Below are 27,434 nucleotides of genomic sequence, written 5' to 3' on the forward strand. Positions count from 1 at the left end.
CACGAGGGGATCATTCATAGTCTGCTTGTTGGTTTAATAGTCTAGGCTCAGAGCCACGATGGTTAGCCGGACATCCCCGAGCTAGTATGAGGTAGGTGAAGCAGTCCAAAAGTCCCATCCTCACTGCAATGAATGCGACATTTATAGAGGCCGGGAGAAAAGGAACATATGTCGAGATAGCGGCATGACCTACATGTGTTGCGCATGCAGAGAGGGTGACTCGGGGGCAGCGCCTTGCCGGCTACGTGCCACAAGGTTCCTGACAAGTTACTGCATTGGGCATCTTTATCAACCAAAGGGGGCTGCTCGGGAAAGTCGTCCCAACCTATAGACTTCTCCATGCTTTACTAAACTATCGCGATCCTGGGTCAGCTCGGTTGCCACCTTGTAGGTTGGGAGAGTCGAGCTTTTGGTCGGTATAACCCGGAAAATGACCATCTCGTCGACATGCATGAGCACCGAGCACTCGTTCAATCGGTGTAGATACATAGTCAGGGAATATTCCCTATCAATGTATATTATTTTTTGCATTTAATTTCATTCATTTTCAAATTTATTCATATTTCAAACCATAAGCCAAAATGGATATATGTTTTTTTAATGGCTCTATATATATTTTTTTGAAATCAAGAAATTAATTCATTAAATCATCAACCAAACAGTTTACAAGAAAACTAGGAGGCCAGGTGTACCAAATCACTCTCCACAACCTGACACAGAAATGGCCTAGCAGTAGTGTAAGCGACACGATTAACAGATCGCTTAACAAAACGAAACTGAACATCATCGATCATAGATGCTAGTACATAGTTAGCCTTAAAAAATGTACATAGTTAGCCTTTGATAATGTATGTATAATAAACCAATTATGTTTTTTAATCTGCTCATTTCATAATGCTAATAATTTTGATCTCATTGCATGGCATTTTAATATGATACCTCTTTTCCGTAGGTTGAGAAAATAGTTACAAATAAATACTGCATTGTAACAGAATTAGTAGTACTCAAAAACAGTAAAAACTTTAAGATGTTATTGAGGCATATTAAAAGGTTTATAACTTACTTAGGATAAGATATTTTGGAAGACTATTATAGAGATAAATTATGCTAAAACGATTGAGCTCTTGAAAAATAAAGGAATGAGGAGTCTAATACTAAATATTCTCGATGAGTGCTGTTGAATGCTTATGGGATGTGAACCTAGAGCATATCTGATCTATACTGAACAAAACAAAGTCCTCTCCCTTTCTAATGATAGGGGTTCTGTGTGATACATGTCTTCATCGCCCTCTTTGAATTGAGTCCTAAAGGATAATTAGGTGGACAGAATCTGGTCGATTATTATTATAGATTGAGATCTTGAACCTATCAGGGTCATCAAAAAAATGTTCATACTAGTAAATTTTATTTAAAAAATCAACAACCTCAATAATGACGATTTTTTTTTAAGTTATAGAATTTTCTTATGTATTATTTGAGTAAATATTTGACACATTATAGAAAAATAGTGAATACTTATTATTGATATTTATATTTATACTATGATTTATGAAGCATACATGCATGTATATATATATGGATTCAATAAATATGTGAAGGCACAAGTTTGGCAAGTGTCAATACAGATATATTCCAATATTGAAACCCATAATATGTGCCATGAAAATAGCATGAAACATTGAAGCATTTCCACATGTTTCAATATCATCATATGTCTATCATTGCATGATGTCCTAAATTCAATCCCATCCAGAACACACAGCAAAGAAATTCATCTGAAAAATGCCATTAAGCATTGCATTGCTGGGCATTTGTATCATTGAAACTCCCTTTCTTAAGCTATTGCACAATAAATTAATAAAGGAGTTTCAAATTTCGTTTCGTTACTCACATTCGATCTGATTAGTTGAGCAATAAGTTAAAGATTTTGTAAGGATGTCGGCTTACAATAGTGGAACCCCCCAGAAATGCAAGGCTTGTGACAAAACTGTTTACATTGCGGAGATGGTAGCTCCCGGTGGCGTTGCTTATCACAACACTTGTTTCAGGTGCACCCACTGCAATGGACGGCTCTCGGTATGATGTTCGATCTGATTGTTTATTTACTCGATACGTTATTATGTATTTTGTGACCATTTACTCTAATTGTTCAGCGAGTTCATGTTTAAATTATGATTTTTTTTTCCTGTAAATTTTCGAATACCTCGAGATTATTATAATTAACGATCGTGATTTTATTGGGTGCAGTTAAGCAATTATTCCTCCAAGGAAGGAGTGTTGTATTGTAAGCCTCATTTTGAACAAATCCTTAAAGAGAAAGGGGTCTCTGTAAGGTCGCAATCATGTTAGTTTTCTCTATCATTTTCTTCCCCAACACATTATTGATGCTAATCAGCACATTAGAAAATGTTAATATATTATATTGTTAATTGTTTTATTTTTATTTTTACGGTGAATATATAATATATTACAGTATATTGTATTTTATTAACAATTTATTCAATATTGTTTACATTGTTTATGCATGTGCCTAATCTTTTTTTTTTTTTATCGGTTGATGAGAAGTTGGAAAGCAAGCCGAACTGGTAAACAAACTCCACCGTCTATCTTTTTTTTTTTAAATGAAAAAATTATATATATATACTCATGTATCGCATATTATGATTTTATTAAAAAATAAATAAATAAAGAAACGAATTACGTATGATTCATTTTTTTATATGAATCAGAACATGTCAGATGGATTGGGTAATAATATATATTTACATGCATTTATATGTTATTATTGCAGACAAGGACCCCTAGCAAACTATCTTCTATGTTTTCTGGCACCCAAGATAAGTGTGCAGCCTGCAAGAAAACTGTTTACCCCTTGGAGAAGGTGAGCCCTTATATATAGCTACTTTTGAGTTTTTAATAATTTTGGTCTCATTGTTTGAAAAAAAAAAATGGTCTCACAAGTCATTTTTAAATTTAAAGTTTGGCTTTCAATACTAGTAATTTATAATATGCAGAACTATCATTTTTAGCAACATCATCATTTCAGTGATATTTTCATTCAAATGTAACTGAAGTCAACAAAATTTTCTACAATTGATTTGGTACTCCATAATTACCAAATTGGTCCTCTATCAGTTTGACAGAGGATCAAATCGATTGCAAAATTAATAATAGTTGAGGATTTTGATACTTGGAGATCAATTTGGTAATTACGACATAGTCGAAGGATCAAAACAATCATTAATTCTTATATATTTTATATATATATATATATATATATATATATATATATATATATATATATATATTTGAGTACTATTGACTATTTTACAATGTAGTATCTGTTCATAGCTACTTTCTCAACCAAATAAAGCACGAGCCAATATCGTCTCTACTGAGGCGAGAACCCACCCCTCCCATGTGGAGGTGCCACTAGACCACAAGGTCTTTGAATATATATATATATATATATATATATATATATATATATAGTTATGCGCCTAAATTGCTACTTTTGAAAGTCATGATCAAATGTGAAAGTGACACATCTTTGGGGGTGATCCTCAATCAAGATGGCTAAGTTGGATACAAACTTGTAATTATAAGGTTAAGAGTTTGAATTTCAATCTTCACCAGCTATAAGCAATCTAGGTTGGTCTTCTTGTGGTCCTTTGCGGGTTAAGGTCACAAAACTAAGTTTACCTAGTACGCATATACCTTCAAATAGTGATTGCGGATTTTGTATCCTGAGATTAATACACTCCATCCCCGTCCTCGTCCCTATTCCCGTATATTTTTGAAAAATTGGTATGACAGGTGACGGTGGATGGAGATTTCTATCACCAGAACTGCTTCAAGTGCGCCCATGGAGGGTGCAAGCTCACAACCTCATCCTACGCTGCACTAGACGGCCTACTCTACTGCAAGCCCCACTTCTCTCAGCTCTTCAAGGAGAAGGGCTGTTACAATCATCTCACCAAGAGCACCTCCAGGAAGAACAGCGCAGCTCTTCAGCTAGCCGCCGAAGCTGAGCTCGCCAAGGCGCAGTCGCCGCGCAATGCTGCCCAGGACGTCGCCGCCGATCAATGAAAACCATAAATACATACACACTGAATTGTGCAAATTGCCTGCCGTAAACCAATATTCATGTCTCAATTTATAATTAAGTAGCTTAGCATACTCTTGTTGAGTCTTGAAGAGTTGAAGAAAGCACTCTATAATGCCTTTTTATTTTTATGTTTTTTGTTGTGTTTTTTCTTTTTCCCTCGGAGCGAGAAAATTGTTTATATTGTTATTTGTATGTATAATTAATTAATAGATAGAGTCAAGATGCTTGTTATGTGTTTGATGAAATTCCTTCATAGACACTATTCTCTTCATATATATATGAACTCAAACTTTATCATTTACCTACTTCTCTTTAATTTTTCCATTTGATTTAAGTTTATAGTAACAAGTTGAATACATTTACTTATTGCAATAATTATAATTAGATTGATAATAATTACTCGCATACAGAGCGTCCCTGGCCATGTGTGGCTAGAGCGATGGCACAGGTCCCCGATTTTTGGGGACCCTATTTAAAAAAAAAAAATATGTTATGTATAATCTATTATATTTAGGAATAAGGGCTAAATTGGCCACTGAACGTAACGCGATAATGCAATCAGGCCACCCGACCAAAAAAATGTGCAATTACATCACTCAACAACACAAATCAATCCAATCTCACCTAGAAGCCGGTTCCAGACCTTTTCTCCCGGTTAAGTGCTGACATGGCTTTCCTACGTGGCAATATTTCATTTAATTCATTTATTTTCCTTAAACATTCCAGCGGTTAGACTAGGTCAAAAGACGGTGGAGTTCTCCACGCTGGTGAGCTGGGCGGCGGAGGAGTCGTACGTCTCGCTCAAGGAGCTGGTGGAGAAGTCCAGGTTCGCCGAAGAGAAGCTTGGGACTCTCCAGTACCTGACCGTCGCGCCGACTAAAGAGTTGGTGGAGAAGTCCTCAGCTCCGCAACCTGTACCACCAGAAGTCCTCAACTCCGCCGACAATTTAACAATGTTGACCTAAAAAAAAATCAAAAGACCCAAGACCAGACCAAGGATATTAATATATATATATATATATATATATATATATATATATATATATATATATCAATATTTTAGCTGGATTTAGTAGTTATTATATATGTAAAGCTCAGAACGATGTTGATGATGAGATGAGTTGAGAGCTTATTTATGAAAAAGCATAAAACCAGTAGAGGAAGACGACGGAGAAAGATTGAGCAAACAGGTAACAAGCAGCATTTCCGACGACCTTTCTCCTCCTTCGGCGATGGCAGCAACGACGGCAAGCTCCGGCTCATTTTCTGGCGACCTATGGTGCTTTTCGGCAATTCTTGGGCGACGAAGATAATGTGGTTTAATAATGTTGTACGTGATTAGAAAATGATGATAAGAAGATGAGGATGAAGATGGCGTGAAGTCGTGAACAAAAAAAATGGGATGAAGAAGATGACGATGATATGCGTCTGAGTGAGGAACAACAGAGATTAAGAGCTTAAAATTTGAGTCGAGGATGAAGAGAAGTAAAATGGTGGAGAAATATACACGCTGGAAGAAAGGAAAACAAAGAAAAATAATAAATATTGCAAGTAATCATCCCATCCCAGTCAGCAATCAATCGGAAGAAAGGGTCAGAAACCGGCTACCAGGTGAGATTGAAGGCATTTGCAGAGTTGAGTGATGTAATTGCACGTTTTTTTGGGCGGGTGGCCTAATTGCATTATCGCGTTATGTTCAGTGGTCAATTTGGCTGTTATTCCTTATATTTATAATTGATATTTATTTTTTAGAATCTATATATAGATTGGTCTTAATTGTAATATAATTGGAAATAAAATTTTAGAAGAATTGATATCGAAATTTTGGTGAATAATTTTGTATTTAAATATGCACAAAAAATGTCACTTTATTTTAAATTAAATTTTGAATTGTATTTTTTTCTTTGTTAAATTTGTATACATTATATTTGGACAAAAAAAATTATTACATTTTTTTTTAATTTTTGTTATCGAATACAATAACTTGAAGTTGAAATAAATTTAAACTCAATTACCTCAGTTATAGAGATTTTCTAGATCTTCTAGACTTCTATATTTATCTTTCGTATGTCTTTCGGGATTATGCTTCTTACCTTTACAAATAAATATTTTTATGTATCATTATAACGAAATTTAAATGTTAAAATTATCTATCCCCTTATGTTCTTGTCTCTCTATTATTATATTTGTATTTCTCGTTTTATTCTATTATATTTAGATTGTATCTTGAAACAAAAACAATGAAGGTCTAAATTAAACTATTACACAATGCCCATACTTTTATTGGAATGACCCTGCTTGCAGATAAGCCAATAGGCTGCTCATATCGAATTTTAAACTTGTAATCTTGTGATTACCAAGTCAACAAGCTGATCAACTTAGTTGCGATTACTGTAGGTGGTGAATAAGTCAATATACTTAATATATATAATATATTAACAAAATTTTGAAAATATATAAATATATATAATTTGAAAACAATGTGATTTATAATTTTACAAAAATAATCTCAATCCATAAACTAGTATGAAACTAGCACAAAAGGATTTAATTTTTAGAAAAATTAATCTAACGAATAGTACTTCGAGTAGTACCCACGAATAGTTTCTTGAAGGTTACGGATGGAAAACCATTCAGTCAAATCGAATAGTACTTTATGTAGTACCAACGAATAGTTACTCGAAGGTTATGAATGGTCAACCATTTTGTCAAACCGAATAATACTTCGAGCAGTACCAACAAATAGTTGCCTGAATGTTAAGAATGGTCAACCCTTCGGTCAAACTGAATAGTACTTTGAGCATTAGTACCCACGAATAGTTGCCTGACAGTACCGAACAGTCAATGATTTAGTCACATTGAATAGTACTTCGAGTAGCAGTATCCACGAATAATTTCCACAATGTTGAATGGCCTACCATTCGATCAAATTGAATAGTACTTCGAGTAGTACCCACGAATAGTTGTCTGAACGTTACGAATAGTCAACCATTTGGTCAAATCGAATAGTACATCGAGTAGTACCCACGAATAGTTTCCTGAAGGTTACGAATAGTCAACCAGTTGGTCAAATTGAATAGTACTTCGAGCAGTACCCACAAATAGTTGCTTGAAGGTTACAATGGTCACCCATTCGGTCAAACAGAATAACACTTCTAGTAGTACCAACGAAATGTTGCTTGAGGGTTACGAATGGTCAAACATCCGATCAAACCGAATAGTACTTCGAGTAGTAGTACCCACAAATAATTGCCTGAAGGTTACAAATAGTCAACCATTCGGTCCAACTGAATAGTACTTCGAACAATAGTACCCACGAATAGTTATCTGAAGGTTACAAATAGTCAACAATTCGGTCAAGCTCAATAGTACTTCGAACACTAGTACCTACGAATAGTTATTTGAAAATTACGAATAGTCAAATATTCGGTCAAAGCGAATAGTACTTTGAAAAATAGTACCAACAAATACATATATGAACGTTACGAATAGTCAAACATTGGGTCAAATCGATTAGTTCTTCGTATAATAGTACCCACGAATAGTTATCTAAAGGTAACGAATAGTCGAATAATCAACCATTCGGTCAAACGGAATAGTACTTCGAATAGTAGTACCCACGAATAGTTATCTGAAGGTTAGAATAGTAAACCATTTGGTCAAATCAAATAGTACTTCGAACAGTAAGACCCACGAATAGTTATCTAAAGGTTATGAATAGTAAACCATTCGGTCAAATCGAATAGTACATCGAATAGTAGTACCCATGAAAAGTTGCTTGAAGGTTACAAATAGTCAATCATTAAGTCAAATCGAATAGTAATTCGAACAGTAGTACCAACGAATAGTTATTAGAAAGTTATGAATAGTCAACCATTTGGTCAAACCGAATAGTTCTTCGTACAGTAGTGCCTACGAATAGTTATCTGAAGGTAACGAATAGTTGAATTGTCTACCTTTCGGTCAAACCGAATAGTATTTCGAATAGTAGTACCCACGAATAGTTATTTGAAGGTTACGAATGTTCAACCATTTAGTCAAATCGAATAGTACTTCAAGCAGTAAGATCCATGAATAATTATCTGAAGGATACGAATAGTCATCCATTCTTTCTAATCGAATAGTACTTCGAATAGTAGTAACCACGAATTGTTGCTTGAAGGTTACGAATAGTCAATCATTAGGTCAAATCGAATAGTACTTCGAATAGTACCCACGAATAGTTATCTAAAGGTTACGAATAGTCAACCATTCGGTCAAATCGAATAGTACTTCGAATAGTAAGACCCACGTATAGTTATCTGAAGGTTACGAATAGTCATCCATTCTGTCAAACCGAATAGTACTACGAACAATAGTACCCACGAATAGTTATCTGAAGGTTACGAATAGTCAACCATTTGGTCAAACCGAATAGTAACTCGAATAATAGTACCCACGAATAGTTTTGTAAAGGTTACGAATAGTAAAACATTCGGTCAACCGAATACTACTGCGAATAATAGTATCCACGAATAGTTATCTAAAGGTTACGAATAGTCAACCATTCGGTCAAATCGAATAGTACTTCGAACAGTAGTACTCACGAATAGTAATCTGAAGGTTACAAATAGTCAACAATTCGGTCAAACAGAATAGTACTTCGAACACTAGTACCTACGAATAGTTATTTGAAAATTACGAATAGTCAAATAATCGGTCAAACCGAATAGTACTTCGAAAAATAGTACCCACAAATATTTATATGAAGGTTACAAATAGTCAAACATTGGGTCAAATCGATTAGTTCTTCGCATAATAGTACGCACGAATAGGTATCTAAACGTAACGAATAGTCGAATAGTCAACCATTCTGTCAAACAGAATAGTACTTCGAATAGTAGTACCCACGAATAGTTATCTGAAGGTTACGAATAGTCAACCATTTGGTCAAACCGAATATTACTTCGAACAATAAGACCCACGAATAGTTATCTAAAGGTTATGAATAGTAAACCATTCGGTCAAATCGAATAGTACTTCGAATAGTAGTACCCATGAAAAGTGGCTTGAAGGTTACGAATAGTCAATCATTAAGTCAAATCGAATAGTAATTCGAACAGTAATACCCACGAATAGTTATTAGAAAGTTACAAATAGTCAACCATTTGGTCAAACCGAATAGTTCTTCGTACAGTAGTGCCCACGAATAGTTATATGAAGGTAACGAATAGTTGAATTGAATACCATTCAGTCAAACCGAATAGTATTTCGAATACTAGTACCCACGAATAGTTATCTGAAGGTTACGAATGTTCAACCATTTAGTCAAATCGAATAGTACTTCGAGAAGTAAGACCTACGAATAGTTATCTGAAAGATACGAATAGTCATCCATTCTTTCTAATCGAATTGTACTTCGAATAGTAGTAACCACGAATTGTTGCTTGAAGGTTACGAATAGTCAATTATTAGGTCAAACCGAATAGTACTTCGAATAGTACCCATGAATAGTTATCTAAAGGTTACGAATAGTCAACCATTCGGTCAAACCGAATAGTACTTCGAATAGTAAGACCCACGTATAGTTATCTGAAGGTTACGAATAGTCATCCATTATGTCAAACCGAATAGTACTACGAACAATAATACCCACGAATAGTTATCTGAAGATTACGAATAGTCAACCATTTGGTCAAACCGAATAGTAACTTGAATAGTAGTACCCACGAATAGTTATTTAAATGTTTCGAATAGTAAACCATTCGATCAACCGAATACTACTGCGAATAATAGTATCCACGAATAGTTATCTAAATGTTACGAATAGTCAACCATTCGGTCAAATCGAATAGTACTTCGAACAATAGTACTCACGAATAGTCATCTGAAGGTTACAAATAGTCAACAATTCGGTCAAACAGAATAGTACTTCAAACACTAGTACCTACGAATAGTTATTTGAAAGTTACGAAGAGTCAAATATTCGGTCAAACCGAATAGTACTTCGAACAGTAGTACCCACAAATAGTTATCTAAAGGTTACGAATAGTGAACCATTCGGTCAACCAAATAGTATTGCGAACAATAGTAACCACGAATAGTTATCTAAATGTTATGAATAATCAACCATTCGGTCAAACCGAATAGTACTTCGAACACTAGTACCTACGAATACTTATTTGAAAGTTACGAATAGTCAACAATTCGGTCAAACTGAATAGTACTTCGAAAAGTAGTACCCACAAATAATTATCTGAAGGTTACGAATAGTCAACCATTCTGTCAAACCGAATAGTTCTTCGTACAGTAGTACCCACGAATAGTTATATAAAGGTAACAAATAGTCGAATAGTCAACCATTGGATTAAACCGAATAGTAGTACCCATGAATAGTTATTTGAAGGTTACGAATAGTCAACCATTTGGTCAAATCGAATAGTACTTCGAACAATAGTACCCCCAAATAGTTATCTAAAGATTACGAATAGTAAACTATTCGGTCAACCGAATAGTACAACGAACAATAGTACCCACGAATAGTTATCTAAAGGTTACAAATAGTCAACCATTCGGCCAAACCGAATAGTACTTCGTACAGTAGTACCCACGAATATTTATCTAAAGGTTACGAATAGTCAACCATTCGGAGAAACCGAATAATACTTCGAGTACAATCCACGAATAGTTGCCTGAAGGTTACAAATGGTCTACCATTCGGTCAAACCGAATAGTAATTGGAACAACAGTACCCACGTATATTTATTTGTAGGATACGAATTGGAAAACATTCGATCAAACCGAATAATACTTCGAACAGTAGTACCCACGAATAGTTATCTGAAGGTTATGAATAGTCAACCATTTTGTCAAACCCAATAGTACTTCGAACAGTAGTACCCACGAACAGTTATCACAAATGAATAATCATGACTTTAACCATAAAAAACAATACTTAATAGCACAAATGAATAATCAATACTTTAAGCCCCTATTCTGTCAAACCCTTAGCCTTATTAAATAAGTGTTTCATTTTCTTTCCTCATTTTTTCCCCAACTATTAATAATCATTCTCATTCCACCCTACTACCAAACATGCAAAATACTTTCACCAATACTCATTACCCTTACCAAGTATTACCCATACCGATTCCGATTCACATGTGCGAACCAAACACACCCTAATTTGCCTTCTAAAGTTTAAACTACTTTGTGTTTTTTTGTTTGTTTGTCGTCGTTGTTGTCGTTGTTTTTTTTTTTTTTCACTTGATTAAATTCTCACCCGGCAATCATACAACAATTGACCAATTGTTATATTATGGACCATAATTCATCTTATATTGTAGAATTTAATAAAAAAATTATGTGTTTGTAGTTGATATATTTTGTATCTATAGTTAATTATTTATGTATATGTAAATAGATTAAGGGCATGTTTGGAAAGCATGAAAATGACTTTTGGAAAATGTTTTCTAAAAAATGAGTCATTTTCCATAAAACATTTTCCTTTTCAGTGTTTGGTTGCGTTATGGAAAACTGTCTTGATGTGTTTGGTTCATTTGATAGAAAATGAGTAGAATTGTATAGTTATATATTTTTATTATTTTATTTAAAATATAAAATAATATAAAAATATATAAAATAGTAATATTTATTATAAAAGAAAAGAAAAAAAAACAAAGGTCTGCTTTGGTTTCCGGCCGAAACCAAAGTAGGTCTGCTCTGGTAGTAGTTTTCGGCGGACTGATTTTCGCAGGAAACTAGTTCGCTGGATATTGGTGATATGGCTTGGTTTTGGCCGAGAACATGCGAACCGGCCGTTTTGACGATTCCGGAAAATGACTTACGGAATAAAAGTACGTAAGTCATTTTCGAAAAAAATGAACTGATTTTCCTTGGTCACCGGAAAACATTTTCCGTTGACCTCATTTTTCCGACGCCGCCAAATAAAAAATTAGGAAAATATTTTTCGGAAGTGATTTTACGGATTACCAAAAACACCCTAAATGCATATAACATATTAACTCCAAACACATAAATTATTATTTGATGCATACAAATAATATGTCAACTGTAAATATATAATTTAAAAATTATTTTAAATCAAGGTATATAAATCGCCAGCAAACAGAGGATAAAATCATAAAAATCCTCTCCCTCGCCTCAACTTCTGGCTCTGTTACGGCTCCATTACAACGCCATTTTCAGCCTCATATCGCTTGTGTTTCTGCTCTCACACGCACATAAAACACTGAATTTTGCTTCAGCTTCAAAAATCCGTAGCTCTCGATGCTTTTCACTCTCATAATCTGACACTTTTTTCTTTGGTTCTTCAACAATGGAAGGTCTCAGTCTAGGCACCGTCGCTTCCTCCACTGCCAACTCCATAACCAACCATTTCTTCTCGAATTCAATTCTCCACTCCCGGAGAAGATCAGTAACACTCATTTTCCCCAGAAAACCGAAAAAAATTGCTGTTTTTGCTTCCAATGGGGACAAACCCCCGCTCAAGCTGAACCAGTGGGAACAAATGGAGCTCAAGTTTGGCAGACTCATGGGTGAAGACCCCAAATTAACGTTAGCCAAGGTCTTTTATTGTTATTATTATTATTTTTTTAATTTGTGTTTGTTGAGCATATAATATATAAACGTAGTGCTTTTAATTAAGATGGAACACACTTCAATTTCGTATTAGAGTCAACCACATGCTAAAGGTTTGAATCTCCACGTCACCCAATAGAAAAGATACTATGCTCCACGTGTTGAGCATATAATATATAAACGTCAATGTGTAGTCCTAGTTGAGACTGGAGCACATGCTTCAATTGTGTTTTCCTAACTTTTGATAAACAATCTGAACACTTGATTTCTGTTTGGAACTTTTGTTTGTTTGTTTGTTGAGGTTATCCAATTGACTGTTCTTGAATTGAATGAAACTTTGTAAACTATAACATTAATGTTCAGTTAGATATTTTGTGTTAAACAAAAATGTTGTAGTGGATGTATCAATAAAGATTTTGAATGTGAGTTGTGATTGACTTAATTAATGTTAAATTTTGATTACATTCTGATTTAGTTCTTGGCTATGTAGATAATGGGTAAGAGGTCGAACCCTGACATGTCATATCTTGAAATTGAAGAATCATTTAGGAAGAACAAGGGCAAAGTATTTGGTAATGATATAGAGGAGGTTCCTTTTGATGTGTCAACAAAAAGGGGTTCACTGAATTCAAAGAACGAGTTAAATTTGGTTCGGCCTGTGCCCAAGGAAGGATTCGAGTTTGACATTGATGATAAAGAACCGATAAAGACTAGGGAGATTAAACAGAGCAAACAAATCTCTAGACCTGTTGAAAACAGTGAAAGCAGTGTTCCGAATGTAATCTTGCGGAAGCCAACTGTGGCTGAGGAGGATACTGGTAGTGTTAAAACATCAAGTTTTGGAATGAAGCCAAACTTAACACAAGAATCGATAGATACTAAGGAGATGAAGCCAAGCAAACAAATCTCTGAACCTGTTGAAAATAGTAAAAGCAGTGTTCCAAATGTAACCTTGCGAAAGCCGACTGTTTATTCTGAGGAGGATACTGGTAGTGTTAGACCATCAAAATTCAGAATGAAGCCAAACTTAACACTAAACATGCGCAAAGAACCCTTAAATATGAGTGATATGACATTGTTGAAGAAACCTGAGCCCATAAGAACCAGTGCCAGTGAAAATGAAAAGGATGGACATTCTAGTGATGCCAAATCCGAAGCTCGTGATGACATTGGAGAGAGTATTCCTACCAATGTGCATGTTACAACAGGTGGACCTCAGGATGTCATACCTCTGAAGAAACCAGAACCTCTGGATTTAAATCAAAATAATGATCAAGAACAAAAAACTGTTGACAGTATTGATGAAGAGAGTTTGAATCTTGCCAATGCCCCCGTCCAATATCAACAAACAAATGGAAATTATGTTGTGGAGCATCCCAGGAAGGGTAATTTAGCTATTTTTCAGAAAACTTCATGATTGTAGTATTATAGGACATTTAAAATTTTACTAAAAGTTGTTTGTTCTCTCCAAGGGTTAGATCAGAGTGTTGGGCAAAGCTTTGCTTTTAATAGTCTTTCTGATACAAGATCAGCTGAACTTTTAGATGCTGCACTGCTTGGAAAACCTGAAAGGTATAGTGCGTACTTTTTTGTTTTCTTGGTTTTTCTTTTTCTTGTTCTTCAGTTGTTGATATGGCCACTGATCAGTTGTTGCCTTATAGATTAGACCAAACCAAAAAGTCTATACCTCAAAAGGAGGTGATTCCTGCCAATTATGAGAGCAATGACGTTGATATTGAGCTTGACAACTTTCTCAAGACGTCAACAATTAAGGTTGATAGATTTTACTTGTTGTCAGAGCATGACAAAGAAGCATGTAATGACATAATTTAGTCTTGCATACATATCAGGACCATGAAGATTTTGACTGGACAAGCGCTGAGAATCTTGTTAAGACAGGAGAAAGAAAGGAAGTGGAACTGATTAGTTCTAGCACCAGAGGATTTGTTGTAAGTGTACTTATTAATGTAAAACGTAGTATTTTAGATGCTTTTTCTTCTTCTTCTTCAACTATGATTCTCTTACCTTCAAATATCTAGTCAAACGCTTTTCCTTTGTTTACAGGTATCTTTTGGTTCCTTGATAGGATATTTGCCATACCGAAATCTAGCAACAAATTTGAGATTCATGCCCTTTGAGTCTTGGTTGAGATCAAAAGGCTTAGACCCATCCACCTACAAACAAAATTTGGGAGTTATAAGAGACTATGATGATAAAATGATAGATTCATCTGAGTCAAGGATTGTTTTGCAAATTGATAATACATTTGAGGTCTCACCAGATATGAAACTTGAGAAGCTTCTTAGTATTTTTGACCAAGAGAAACTCAAGTTCCTAACATCATTTGTTGGTCAGGTGTGAAGGCATGATTTTGAACTGTAATCTTTGTCCTCTCAATAAGGCCATAACTTGTAGTTCTTTTGGATGCAGACAGTGAAAGTGAATGTGGTTTTGGCAGATAGAAAATCTAGAAGGCTAATAGTTTCAATGAAACATAAAGAAAACGAAGAAATGGTTCAAAAAAAGAGAAGTCTCATGGTAAGAAGTTTTACCCTTTGTACATTCTGTTAATTTTACGCTGTCTTATGCAAGCTTCATTGTATCTTTTTCATTTTTGTTGTGTCACACCCCGGAATTGAGGCAGCCGTATTACTGCAGCATTAGCTGTTATAACACAACTAAACATACATATCACAACAAGTCCAAAATAAACCTTGTGTACACATCCAAAATGAACAGAGATGGAGAAGGGTTCCAAAATGATATCCAACTCAAATAAAGTGAAGGATACCCTTAATTACCTGGTTATACTCAAATAACCTCAGGATTAAAGCTTGAAAGAGATGGAGAAGGAAGATCCACGGTTCAGCTCTCAAACTCCTGTTCTCGGTTTTGTGTTTCTGCTTCCCATTCTTCTTCTGTGTTTCTTTATTATTATTTTCCCCAAATAAGATGTGTTGCTGGGTTTATAGTTACAAGAAGGGCATTTTGGGACTTAGATTGCCCCAATTAATCCTACAGCCAATAGGAAAAAGAGCCTTACCATTAGAAAAATTGGAAAGCACCTCAAATACCCCTTTACACCCCCCATTTGACTTGCTGACCTTTTCTTTTTAAGTTATATAATATGTATGTGGTGTTACATGTTGTTTTGGTAGAGGCATTCATATATAATTGTAAGAGTTGGCAGGACATGGGTGTGTAAGAATCTTGCTTGATTCTGCATATCCTATGATGCCCGACCAGAGTCCCACATTTTATTCAATTGAATATCATGTTAATTGTTGATAATTTACTTTATCAGCTAATAGCATGTTTTTGTATCGCAGGCTAAACTTAGGATTGGTGATGTTGTGAAGTGTTGCATCAAAAAGATCACCTACTTCGGCATATTTGTTGAGGTACAGCTGTATGCCTAGATTTGCTTTCAGATCTCTGGTAACATGTCACCTTCTACATGTTATGAGAACTTGCAAATATAGGCTGCAAAATTTAGATTGATCCATCTGATTGCGGATATTTAAATTTTAATGCAATACTGTAATGCAGGTTGAAGGAGTACCTGCATTGGTTCACCAAGCAGAAGTCTCATGGGATGCTATGTTAGACCCTGCATCATATTATAGAATTGGGCAGGTAAAGAGGCATCTTTTTCTCAATTACAAGTAGTAGAATAGATCAACTCTGGAACTGTATGCTTGATAACGGAAGCGATACTATCCTTACTAACATTATAATTTCCAAGTGTTTTTATTATGCTAATATTTCAGTTGAATTCATTGTGCATCTACTTATGAGTTTAGAGTCTTTGGTTGTAGATTGTAGATGCGAGAGTTCATCAGCTAGATTTTTCGCTTGACCGCATTTTCTTGTCATTAAGGGAAATAACGGTAACCTATCTCATAATTATTTTTTTTTCCTTCTGTTGCCTAGTCATTAAGAAGTTAGTTTGGAATGCCAAATCCCTTTGTATACTTCTTTGGCAGCCAGATCCAATGACGGAGGCCTTAGAGGCGATAGTTGGTGATCAAGATAATTTAGATGGAAACTTTGAAACAGCTCAGCCAGATGCCGAGGTTTTCTCTGTTCATCCTTTATTTGTGTTAAATTAACAAAATCATGTGCTATTCCAATTTCAATGGCCAATACCTTTATATGAGTAGATTTGTTGAGGCTGAAATAGGGAAAGAATTGTGAACCGTGTAAAAAATTTTAAACCTGATTATTAATTCGTAATTTATTCATACTTATTATAAAGCTGAATCTACTTACCTTTTTCTAATTTTGGGAAGTTGCTTTTTGCATGTATACTAAGTTTAGCTAAGGTGAATTGATATTTGATAAACACAGGATATTTTTAACTTTTAGCCGTAAACCTCAGATTTTATACTGCTGTATAGTATTGTAGTCGATAGTGCTAGTGGACTTACCACTAATCATTATTATGAATTTTAGAAGTTACAGCCCCTTGATTTACTGAATTGGTACTTAGACCTGCAAGTGAAATTTCAAATGACTTGTACCAAATTCGGGTTATAAATGGATTCGCTTGACATTTGTTTCGATACCTAGCATTCACAATCCAATCCAAGCGTTTGACTATGATTTGACAGTGGGCAGATGTGGAATCTCTTATCAGAGAGTTGCAGCAGTTTGAGGGAATCAGTTCTGTATCAAAGGGGCGGTACTTCTTGAGTCCTGGTCTGGCTCCAACCTTTCAGGTACAACCTCAATTCATAAATACGAGGAATTAGATATAGTAGCAAAACGCACACACACAAGTGGTATTTTAATCATATTGTAGTAGTTTTTGACATCCATTATATTTTAGCCTGGAAGTGTTTCATGATCTAATTTGAGCATATACTGATCTTATTAGGTTTACATGGCTTCAAGTTCTGAGAATCAATACAAGTTACTGGCTCGATCTGGAAACCAAGTACAAGAGGTGAAATTTTGTGATCCAATTAAATTTACCTTGGTTATTCAGCATAGTTATGCATCGTTAGATTCTATCTAAAAGAGGGGAAATAATATGGACCGAGTAATTTTCTGTGATCAAGTGGCTCAATACTTGTTACGTAAATTTAAGGATGAGTCTCAGGGTTCAGTTACAACACTGAGGCTAGCACTTCTGGGCGGTGAATTTAGACCAAATTCAAGTTGCATTTAACGACCTAGACGATTCAGGTGGCACACTAAGTAGACTAGTAGCCATGAGCCTGAGTTGTCACAGTTGGTATTAGAACCAGCACTAACCACCTCTCGAGTCCACATGGTGTGATGAACAACAGGCCATCGTTTTTGTAAGGTTGGCTATTGTTTAGATTTAGACCCCATTTCAAGTTGCAACTGTGGATAAATCTGGTGGCGTGTTGAGTAGACTAGTGGCTGCAGCCCGAGGTGGTTACATACATATGGCCATATAGGTGATCACACATAACAAGCGTCTATGTTAAAATGGAAAACGAAATGGGTAAACAGATAGTTGGCAACTTTTGATTTGGTTATGCTACCAATAGTCGAAATTTTGAAGTTCCCGGACCTGGATTCTATAAGCTTCAATTCCAGAAACCAAAGATTCTCTTCTGTTAGCAAAGCATAATTTCCCAAACTTTGCGATATTAACGCTTCTCTTCACTCCTTTCACATCGCAGTGATTATTGATTGAAGTATATCTTACTGATTATTGCTTCTTGTAATGCTATCATCATATCGATAATTCTGATAATTCACGCGTGCACATCATTATCTTCAGGTGATAGTCCAAACATCACTGAGCAAAGAAGAGATGAAATCTGCAATTCTCATCTGCACAAACAAAGTCGAGTGATGACTGATCTACTCTCTTGGTTCGTTCTATAACCTCTCATATGCGGATTTAAAAGGGATACCGGCTATGACACTGCCCGGAGCTTGCATATCTTATTCTCAATGGCCATCGGTTAAACTGCCTTTATTGTTACTATAATTTTTGCAGGGGAGTTGGCTATTACAGTGTAGTTTTAAGGGAAGTAAAGAAATGGCAGAGTTTCATGTTGCTCTATGTAGAAAATATGGCATTGTGCATTTTGATAGTTTGCTGGTGTCACTGTGGATAGTGGACTAATGGATTGATAAAGAGTCATTCATTAGGAGATGAATATTTGCTTATAATAACATGAATAATAGTTAATTGTACTTTTGGTCTCTAAAATGGTTATAAAACTATGAATGGTCAAATTAGTCTTAACATGTAATTTTTCTTTCTCTCACATAAATTTTCTTAATGGAATGAAATATTATATGTTGGTTATCTTTATTAAATGGTAAAATGACATAAATTTAAATGAAGCACGTAAATGAAATGTCTAAAATATAATAGGGCAAAGTTAAAAGAATAAAACTAAAATAAGACAATATTATAAGTCTATAAGAGCATTTTCATCCGTCTTGTTTTTTGTTGTTTTTTAGGTGCCAACTAGGAAAGAGAGGAGGGAAAAGAATTATTATTTTTTTATTTAAAAGTTGATCTGAAGCAAAAAAAAAAAAAAAAAAAAAAACCCAAAAAAAAGAGAGAAAGAAATAAAGAAAGAAAGACCTAACGTGTGCGCGTTGGCGCAACTGTCTTGTGATTTGTCTCTCTCTTGGTGGGCCTCACACACAACCTTACTTGCAGGGCATATCCAATTTTCTCTCTTGACTTATCTTTCCTCTACATCATAATGGACCTCATAAAAAACCAAGCAAAACTCATAGATGGGGATGTCCTAATAGTCTATAACTAAAAGTGATTTGCTCTACAACCTCCTCGTTAGTCTGCCGCTACAACGATCATTTGCCATTATTGATTACCCCGGTAGCTGCACCACAAGTACTTAGGCGTAAGCGATTCATGTTTGACAATATGTGGTTAAAAGAAGATAAGTGTAGTGAAATTGTATCTCACAGTTGGGACCGTACAGCAGGAATGGATGTGTTAACCAGAATTGAATGTTGTGGGCAAGATATATGGCGTTGGGGAAAAGATTACAATCGTGACTTTCAACGGAGAATTGACAATTGTAAACGCAGGTTGGATTTGTTACAGTCGCGCTGAGATGAGGATGGAATGGTGCAATATGGTAATACTGAAAAAGAGTTTCTCCAATTATTAGAGCAACAACATCAATTTTGTGAGCAGAGAGCGAAAGAACACTGGTATAGAGGTGGTAACATAAATAGCAAGTTCTTTCATAACTCGATAAAGTCACGGAAGCGGAGGAATAAAATTCATAAACTTAAAAATGCGGATGGCAGTTGGGTTGAGAATGACGAGGCAATTGGGCAGGTTATGGTTGAGTATTTCCAGACCTTATTTACATCATATCAAGGGGATATGGATGACATACTTGAAAATATAGCCGCGAAAATTACTCCTCATGATAATTTGAAGCTTGTTCGGCTTGTCACTACTGAAGAGGTTCGAGCAGCCGTGTTTCAAATGCACCCCGATAAGTCACCTGGCCCCGATGGTTTGGGACGGGGATTTTTTCAACACTTTTGGGATATTGTGGGTGGTGTAGTTACCATGTTTTGTCGCAGTTTCATAGATACGAATACCTTACCAGCAAGGGCTAATGATACTTACATCGTGCTCATCCCCAAGAAAGTTAGTCCTGAATCCATGTCAGATTTGCGACCGATTGCATTATGTAATGTCGTTTACAAAATTGCGACGAAGGTATGTGCGAATCGATTGAAGCCTTTCCTTGAGAGCCTTATCTCAAGTGCACAAAGTGCTTTTGTACCAGGGCGTCTCATAACTGATAATGTCATGCTAGCATATGAGGTTCACCATTATCTATGCCGAAAAACTCAAGGAAAGGAGGGAGTCGTGGCATTGAAAGTTGACATGAGTAAGGCTTATGACCGGGTTGAGTGGGGCTTTCTAGAGGTTGTGCTGGTTAAAATGGGTTTTGCGAGGAAATGGGTGGACATTCTCATGGAAACAGTAAGACCAGCTGTGCAGTATCATGTTCTTCACGAACAACGACATCTAGGCCCAATTGTTCTAGCACGGGAACTTCGACAAGGTGATCCTCTATCACCTTACCTATATGTTTTTGTTAATTGTCGAAGGCCTTAGTGGTCTGATTGAGAAACAGATTAATGCTGGGAACCTGCATGGAGTGTGTGTGTCACGTGGTGCACCATAGATATCACATTTACTGTTTGCTGATGACTGCTTCCTCTTCCAACGTGCTAACACCCGGGAAAGTGAATGTATGGGGCATATTCTGGACACATATTCAAGAGCATCTGGCCAAAAGATTAATTATGATAAATCAACAGTGTGCTTTAGTACAAACACAACCCAACCAGTTCGGAATGAGGTTACTCGTATTCTTGGTGTCACGGAAGGGGATACTACGGGCAAATACTTGACTGCCTTCTCTAGTGGGGAGAAGGAAAAGGGATATCCTAGGTTTTCTGAAAGACCGGATTCTTGCAAAGATTCGAAGTTGGAATGCAAGGTTTCTCTCGCGTGCAGGCCGAGAAGTCCTATTAAAAAATGTCATTCAAGGAAATAGAGATGCAATGAAATAGAGACCTTTGCAAGGAAATAGAGACCTTAATGAATGAATACTGGTGGACCGGTTCAGTAGATGCAGGTAAGGGATTGAGGTGGAAATCTTGGAGGGGCTTATCTGTGCAGAAAACAGTTGGAGGGATGGGGTTCAGAAAGCTACATGAAATGAACTTGGCACTCCTGGGAAAGCAAGCTTGGCGATTAGTCACGAAGCCTTTGTCTCTTGTTGCACGAGTGATTGTTTAATAAAAATAGTCACGTTATCGCATATTTAGAGAAAGGGATGTCTTAATAGTCTATAACTAAAAGTGATTTGCTCTATATTAAATTTTGCACATATTATGATATGATCAACGATGTTAAAAATAAAAGTGAAAGTAGAGATTGAAACACGAGTGATTGTTTAATAAAAATAGTCACGTTATCGCATATTTAGAGATGATAGCAGTTCATCTCTATAATTTTTTGTATAAAAAAATGTAACCATTTTAAACTAAGTTGTTTTTGAACGAGTAGCACTATAATTCAACTGAAGTAATCTCATTTCATGAGATATTGAAACAAGTATTTGATAAAGATTACATATCCTAAAGCATCATTATTAAAAAAAAAAAAAAACTTCTAGAAATTTTATCCTATAATATATATAAAGCACCTAAATTAGATAAGATAAGACACATCATATATTTGGTGTCTAGCCTCAAAACAAAACCATCTTATCCTTTTGTCACAAATTATATTGTACATGTCCACAATGTACATTAAAAACTTGGATTCAAAATAATGTTATGACAGGATAATTGGGCATGCAACTCCTGACGTTAATCATCATCACTGACCTGGCAACAAACGGTCACCTGTTACACAAGGACGACACATTGAAGAGGAATGGTCAGCACATTGAAGAGGGGTTACTCCTTATCATCATTAGCAGCACTTAGTACAACATTACGCATCCGTTACTTACTGGCAAAAAGTCGTTGGCACTTGAGGATATAAAAGAGGAGCCTCGTTGGAGAATGGGGGGACACTTCGTTTATGATATACAACACTAACAGACTGAACTCACTATTGTAAACTCACTATTGTACAACCACTCTAATTAATTGAATTGGGTTAATGAGTGAATGGTGGCCTTTTGTGGAAAATGACAATCCATTGGATTTGGGTTGCCACTGCACTCCCTGCCTCTTATTTGTCTATTTCAACGTTGCCTAGCTTGTGTCTCACCGAATATCGTCAAACTTCATATTATTTTATGTTTGAGTTAATACCTCCATTGGTCCTCTGAGTATTAGCAATATACCAGCGGTGGTCCCTCGTCTTTTAAACGACCACAAGTCGTCCTCTATCTTTTTTAAAATAACCACCCGTGGTCCTCCGTTAGGTTAGGTGTCAACTGAACGTTAATTGTTGAGGGCAAATATGGAATTTTCATTAGTCCAAATTGAATTTTCTTCAAATTACTTAGCCCTAATTTGCGACGAGCTTGGGAGAGCAAGAGTTCAAGAGCTTTGAGTTTGAGGAAGACTCTTGAAACGAAGATCCGACGATGGATACGGGCCGCCAAATTGTGCGTTCAGATACTCTTCGCTAGTGAGAAGAAACTCTAAGAGCAAATCTTCGAGGGTTTAGGCACCGCAACTGACGATGTTTACTTTACGGAGACTATCAAAGGTCCAGCTATTCAGCTTTATAATTTCACCGAAGCTATTAGTATAAGCCGGCGACCGCCGGAGAAATTGTTTAAGATTTTGGATCTTCATGATGCTTTATCGGATTTATTGCATAATATAGAAATAGTGTTTGAATCAAAATCCTCAGAGTCCATTAGGGTTCAGGAAACTGAGATATTGTCTAGGTTAGGAGGGACAGTGAGAGGGATATTGTCTGAATTTGAAAATGCAGTGCTTCGTAAGCCTTCAAGAGTTCATGTCTCAGGAGGAACTATTCATCCATTGACTAGGTATGTGATGAATTACTTTAGTTTGATCTTTGATTACAAACAGACTTTGGTTGAATTGATTGTTTCGAATTGGTTGAATTGAATTTGAAGACTTTGGTTGAATTGCCGCTCGTCCATCTGCTCCGCCGCAGCCTGGAGAACCCACACGACATCGCAGATGCTGTGTCGGCGCAGTGATGGGTGGGTTTCGGGGTACCCATCCACAACGGCGGGAGTCATTAAAGGTGAGTTGGTGGAAGTAGGTGAAAACATTTTCAGGTGAATTTTGGATACAGTAAAATGCCGCTCGTCCATCTGCACAAGCTTTCAGTTTATGGCATTCCTAACATTATCGTATTCAATTCATTTTGGAAATGACGATCTTAAAGATGAAATACATGTAAATGACATGTTTGCCCTCAAATTTAACGTTCGTTAGACACCTAAACTAACGGAGGACTATGGATGGTTATTTTGAAAAAAGATGAAGGACGACTCGTGGTCGTTTAAAAGACTAGGGACCGCCGCTAGTATATCGCTAATACTCGGAAGACTAATGGAGCTATTAACTCTTTTATGTTTAGTCCAATGTTATAAATACTACCAATCTACTACAAACTACCTTACATTGAGAAACCAACAAATTTACAACTAGTCCGCCTCTTGTCATTGTCTCCCCAACTTTCCCTATCTACTTCCACATATTTGTGAATCTCTTCGGTGAGTATATGTTTTTATGACCACCCATTACTCTTGTAATCTTGTATTGTGTATTCATAGCTTCATATATAATTGATGGATATATCATAGATGAACCCAGAACAAACCGACCCGGTAGAGCAGAGCAAGACGAGCCCAGTTGTACCCGGCCACCAATGGATATATTAGAGATGAACCCAGAACAAATCGACCCGGTAGAGCAGAGTAAGACGAGTCCAGTTGGACCCAGGGTCCCGGGGTGGACTGTGGAGCACTGCGCTTGACCCCATACCGCCTAGGCCGAGCTCCGTGTTCGGTTTTCACAACCTTGTTGGGTGCATTAATATGAAACTATTTTTTTTAATTTCATTTTTCTCTTCTCTTCCATATTCTCTTTCCTAGTCACATATGCGAAAATTCTTCAAAATTTATGCTTATTGGGGATGCTCTTAGTGCTTGTACTAACAAGTGTTTGCTCAAATATTGGGATATTGATAGAAAAATTCCTTTAAAATCAAACGAAATTATCATTCATATTTTTAAATTTAAATTACTTTCAAGATTAAATTTAACTATTGCAAGTCAGAGAGGACAAAAACATTACTATAACAAACTTTAGAGGCTGAATTGAAATTGCCCAAAATAAAAGCACTTTGAATAGTGAATGCCAATCTCATGTCAATTTTCAACTTAGTGATGAGTGGTCCAATTTTGAAAAATTGTAAAAAGTAGGTACCTTAATGGTAGTAATAATGAGGTAGGTGTTTCACTAAGTCCGTGGATGTCAAAGGGCATTCCAAGAATTAAACTGCTACAAGACCAAAAAAAAAAAAGAAAAAAAAAAAAGGGATCCGATCTCGGCCAATTTTTTATGACGAGAAGCCATTGATAGAAATTTATACTCTTTCACTGAAAATGGATAAACCAAACTCTCCTTCACCCCTACCAGAAGAGCCGGCTCCAAAAAAGCAGAAGATGTCCACCACCACCACCTTCGACGATGAAGACTTTGATCCGGCTGTCGCTGTCGCTGCCGCAGACGACGGCAGTGCGCCACCAAAGAGGAAACGCAAGTACAAGCGTCGCAAAATCGCGATCTTCTTCGCGTACTGCGGGGTGGGGTATCAAGGCATGCAGAAGAATCCGGGTTCCAAAACGATCGAAGGCGACCTCGAAGAAGCGTTGTTCCACGTCGGCGCAGTGCCGGAGCGAGATAGGGGCCAGCCGAGGCGGTATGACTGGGCATCAGCATCTATGAATGCTCCTCAATGTCATAGATGAAAAAAGGGAAGCTGCATTCTGTAGGATAGATAACTACAACAGGCAATTGAAATCTTATCACGACACAAAAGCTCGACCCCGATACTTCCAAGTAGGCGACTACATGCTGCGAAGGAAAGAAGCCAGTCAACCTGATAAGGGCATATTTGATCATATTTTTACCCCATATTTAAATCTATATTTACCACTTAATATTAATATTATGCTCATAATGGATCAATGTTGATAAAAAATACATAATGGAGCATAATATTAGTGTTTTGAAGTTTTGTCTTATATTTAATGATAATTAATCCATATCTTATGTAATTAGGCGTGATGATGGGTTGATTTGTATGAAGACAAAAACAAATAGTATTGGAGAGCATGATGAAGGCACCAAAAGATGAAAATGATGGATTATTCAAAAGGAAATGATAGTGGTGTTAGTGGAACATAAAAGACAAACACATGCATTATTTTATGGGACAAAAATAATGAAAAGAAATGGCAAGAAACATGGAGCACATTCTGGCCGAAAACAAGAAGAAAGCAGCAGAAATTCTGGATCTGCACTGATCACTTTCGACGCGTCGAAAGTTGAGTTCGACGCGTCGAATGTGCTATTTTCTGGCCAGTAGCTTCGGACGCAAATCAACAGTGTAATTTTCCAATTTTTCCCCTGCCTTTGTCCAACTATAAATACCCCTCATTTCTCCATTCTTAAAAATCCAAATTTCAGTCTAGATTTGTCCCTTTTCTCTCTTCAATCCTTTTCTACTCCTTTCAAAATGTAGCCTCCAAGTGAGGATTGTTTAGTAGTGTAGGAGTAGTTTAGGATTTATTTTGTAATAAGAAGAGAGATGATGCAAGATTAGGAGCTTCAACCGTTGGACCGAGGAGAAAGCGATGAGAATTTCTTTCCCTCCTTTCCTTTACTTATCTTGAATTAATCTTGTATCTAGATGCTTGTTCTTAATATATTTGGATTATGGATTGTGTTTATGTCTAGATTGTTGTTTGTTCTTTATTTATTATGAATTGTTAGTTTAGCTTCTATGAGTTGTTGTGTGCAAGACTTGTTATTGAAAGTGTGTGATTATTGGATCCAATTACATGCTTGTTTGTTGTTGTGTCACGGTGAGAATCGGGCATGGCTAGAACACTCTTGCCACACCTATTGATTTATACAATGCGAGAGCTTGATAAATTATAGGGGGATTTCTCGGCTAATCTTCGGTTCCTTCACTGGCGAGAGCGGGTTGGAATTTAGAAGTTAGCCAAAACGGTTCCTTCACGGGTGACAGCGTGTTGGAATCTAGAGGTTAGTTTAGGCTACCTCCTCACAGCTTGTAGGATTAACTTGAGTTTGGGCATGTTTATTTGCTTAGGATCTTTAAGACGAGCCTCGCTTGTAGACTACGAGAGTAGATAACTTGCGGTTTGACACACTCGGGTAGATCACGAGAGTGGCACCAAGGACTTTAGTGCATTTCCTCCATTCTTAAGGGATAAAACTTCTTTTCTACATTTGTTTGACTCATGATGGGCATTGACCCGATCCATATCCTTACCTATGTTGCATCTTATATATCTCTCTTCATTTGTTGCTTTTATTTTTGTTATTTACTTTTGTTGTCTTAATCCCGTTATTATCGAACTAGCTTCACAAGAATCAATCCAAGTTAGTGCTTGACCAACCATTCCCTGTGGATCGATAACCCCGGAATACTCCGGGTATTTGCGTGTACCTAAAAGCTACAACCACAACCCTTAGAAGGGGGCAAGTTCGCGAAAAATGGGAAGGTCCATACATTATAGACAATGTTATTCGCCGAGGAACATATAAATTGATGACCGTAGGGGGCAGATTGATTGATAGGATATGAAACTCAGAACACTTAACAAAATATTATTAGTAAGATAACCCAGTGTAATGATTAGTCCTGGCCCGTCCGGATTGTCTCAAAACATTAGTCATGGCCCGCCCAGATTATTTGAATAAGATTATAATTTTGCATGATATGTCATAGTTTAAAAAAAAATTCGCACCTCGGCCCTATTAGGGATGGCAATGTGCCCCGTCCCCGATGGGTATCCCCGCTCCCGTTTGAAACGGGGACGGGGACGGGGAAAAAATTCGGGGATCGGGGACGGGGATGGGGGCTTGTTCTAATTCCCCGGCGGGGACGGGGATACCCCTCCCCGCCCCGCCCCGTCCCCGATTAATTATATATATATATATATATATATATATATATATATATATATATATATATATATATATATAT

The 27,434-nt window shown here is 36.4% G+C and overlaps 2 protein-coding genes across 5 annotated transcripts; both read left to right on the forward strand.

Annotated features, from left to right (window-relative positions):
- Positions 1–1,841: 1,841 nt before the first annotated feature.
- LOC116002865 (LIM domain-containing protein WLIM2b-like) lies at positions 1,842–4,409 on the forward strand. The gene is made up of 5 exons (XM_031243048.1): positions 1,842–2,076; positions 2,248–2,344; positions 2,566–2,585; positions 2,792–2,881; positions 3,817–4,409. The coding sequence occupies exons 1-5, from the start codon at positions 1,936–1,938 to the stop codon at positions 4,087–4,089; spliced, it is 621 nt and encodes a 206-aa protein (XP_031098908.1). The 5' UTR covers positions 1,842–1,935; the 3' UTR covers positions 4,090–4,409.
- Positions 4,410–12,228: 7,819 nt separating this feature from the next.
- On the forward strand, positions 12,229–18,884 carry LOC116001977. Of its 4 annotated transcripts, XM_031241966.1 has the most exons (15): positions 12,230–12,674; positions 13,179–14,073; positions 14,161–14,260; positions 14,350–14,461; positions 14,539–14,637; positions 14,753–15,043; positions 15,119–15,226; positions 16,018–16,089; positions 16,238–16,324; positions 16,507–16,578; positions 16,675–16,764; positions 17,302–17,409; positions 17,568–17,636; positions 18,447–18,540; positions 18,669–18,884. In XM_031241966.1, the coding sequence occupies exons 1-14, from the start codon at positions 12,426–12,428 to the stop codon at positions 18,519–18,521; spliced, it is 2,427 nt and encodes an 808-aa protein (XP_031097826.1). In that variant the 5' UTR covers positions 12,230–12,425; the 3' UTR covers positions 18,522–18,540; positions 18,669–18,884. The 4 variants fall into 4 exon arrangements, 3 of the variants coding, with proteins under 3 accessions (XP_031097826.1, XP_031097825.1, XP_031097827.1); XM_031241965.1 differs by having other exon boundaries at positions 18,447–18,884; XM_031241967.1 differs by having other exon boundaries at positions 12,231–12,674; positions 14,167–14,260; positions 18,447–18,884.
- The last annotated feature ends 8,550 nt before the right edge of the window (positions 18,885–27,434 follow it).

Source organism: Ipomoea triloba, chromosome 13 (genome assembly GCF_003576645.1).
Source record: "Ipomoea triloba cultivar NCNSP0323 chromosome 13, ASM357664v1".
In the NCBI taxonomy this organism is placed as follows: domain Eukaryota; kingdom Viridiplantae; phylum Streptophyta; class Magnoliopsida; order Solanales; family Convolvulaceae; genus Ipomoea; species Ipomoea triloba.

Bases quoted from the DNA above. Each gene is read 5' to 3' on its own strand.
- LOC116002865 (XM_031243048.1), top strand. From the start codon at position 1,936: ATGTCGGCTTACAATAGTGGAACCCCCCAGAAATGCAAGGCTTGTGAC. The intron at 2,077-2,247 runs GTATGATGTTCG...TATTGGGTGCAG, and splicing joins ACTGCAATGGACGGCTCTCG to TTAAGCAATTATTCCTCCAA. The intron at 2,586-2,791 runs GTAAACAAACTC...TTATTATTGCAG, and splicing joins TTGGAAAGCAAGCCGAACTG to ACAAGGACCCCTAGCAAACT.
- LOC116001977 (XM_031241965.1), top strand. From the start codon at position 12,426: ATGGAAGGTCTCAGTCTAGGCACCGTCGCTTCCTCCACTGCCAACTCC. The intron at 14,261-14,349 runs GTATAGTGCGTA...GTTGCCTTATAG, and splicing joins CTGCTTGGAAAACCTGAAAG to ATTAGACCAAACCAAAAAGT. The intron at 16,325-16,506 runs GTAAAGAGGCAT...CTTTGGTTGTAG, and splicing joins CATATTATAGAATTGGGCAG to ATTGTAGATGCGAGAGTTCA.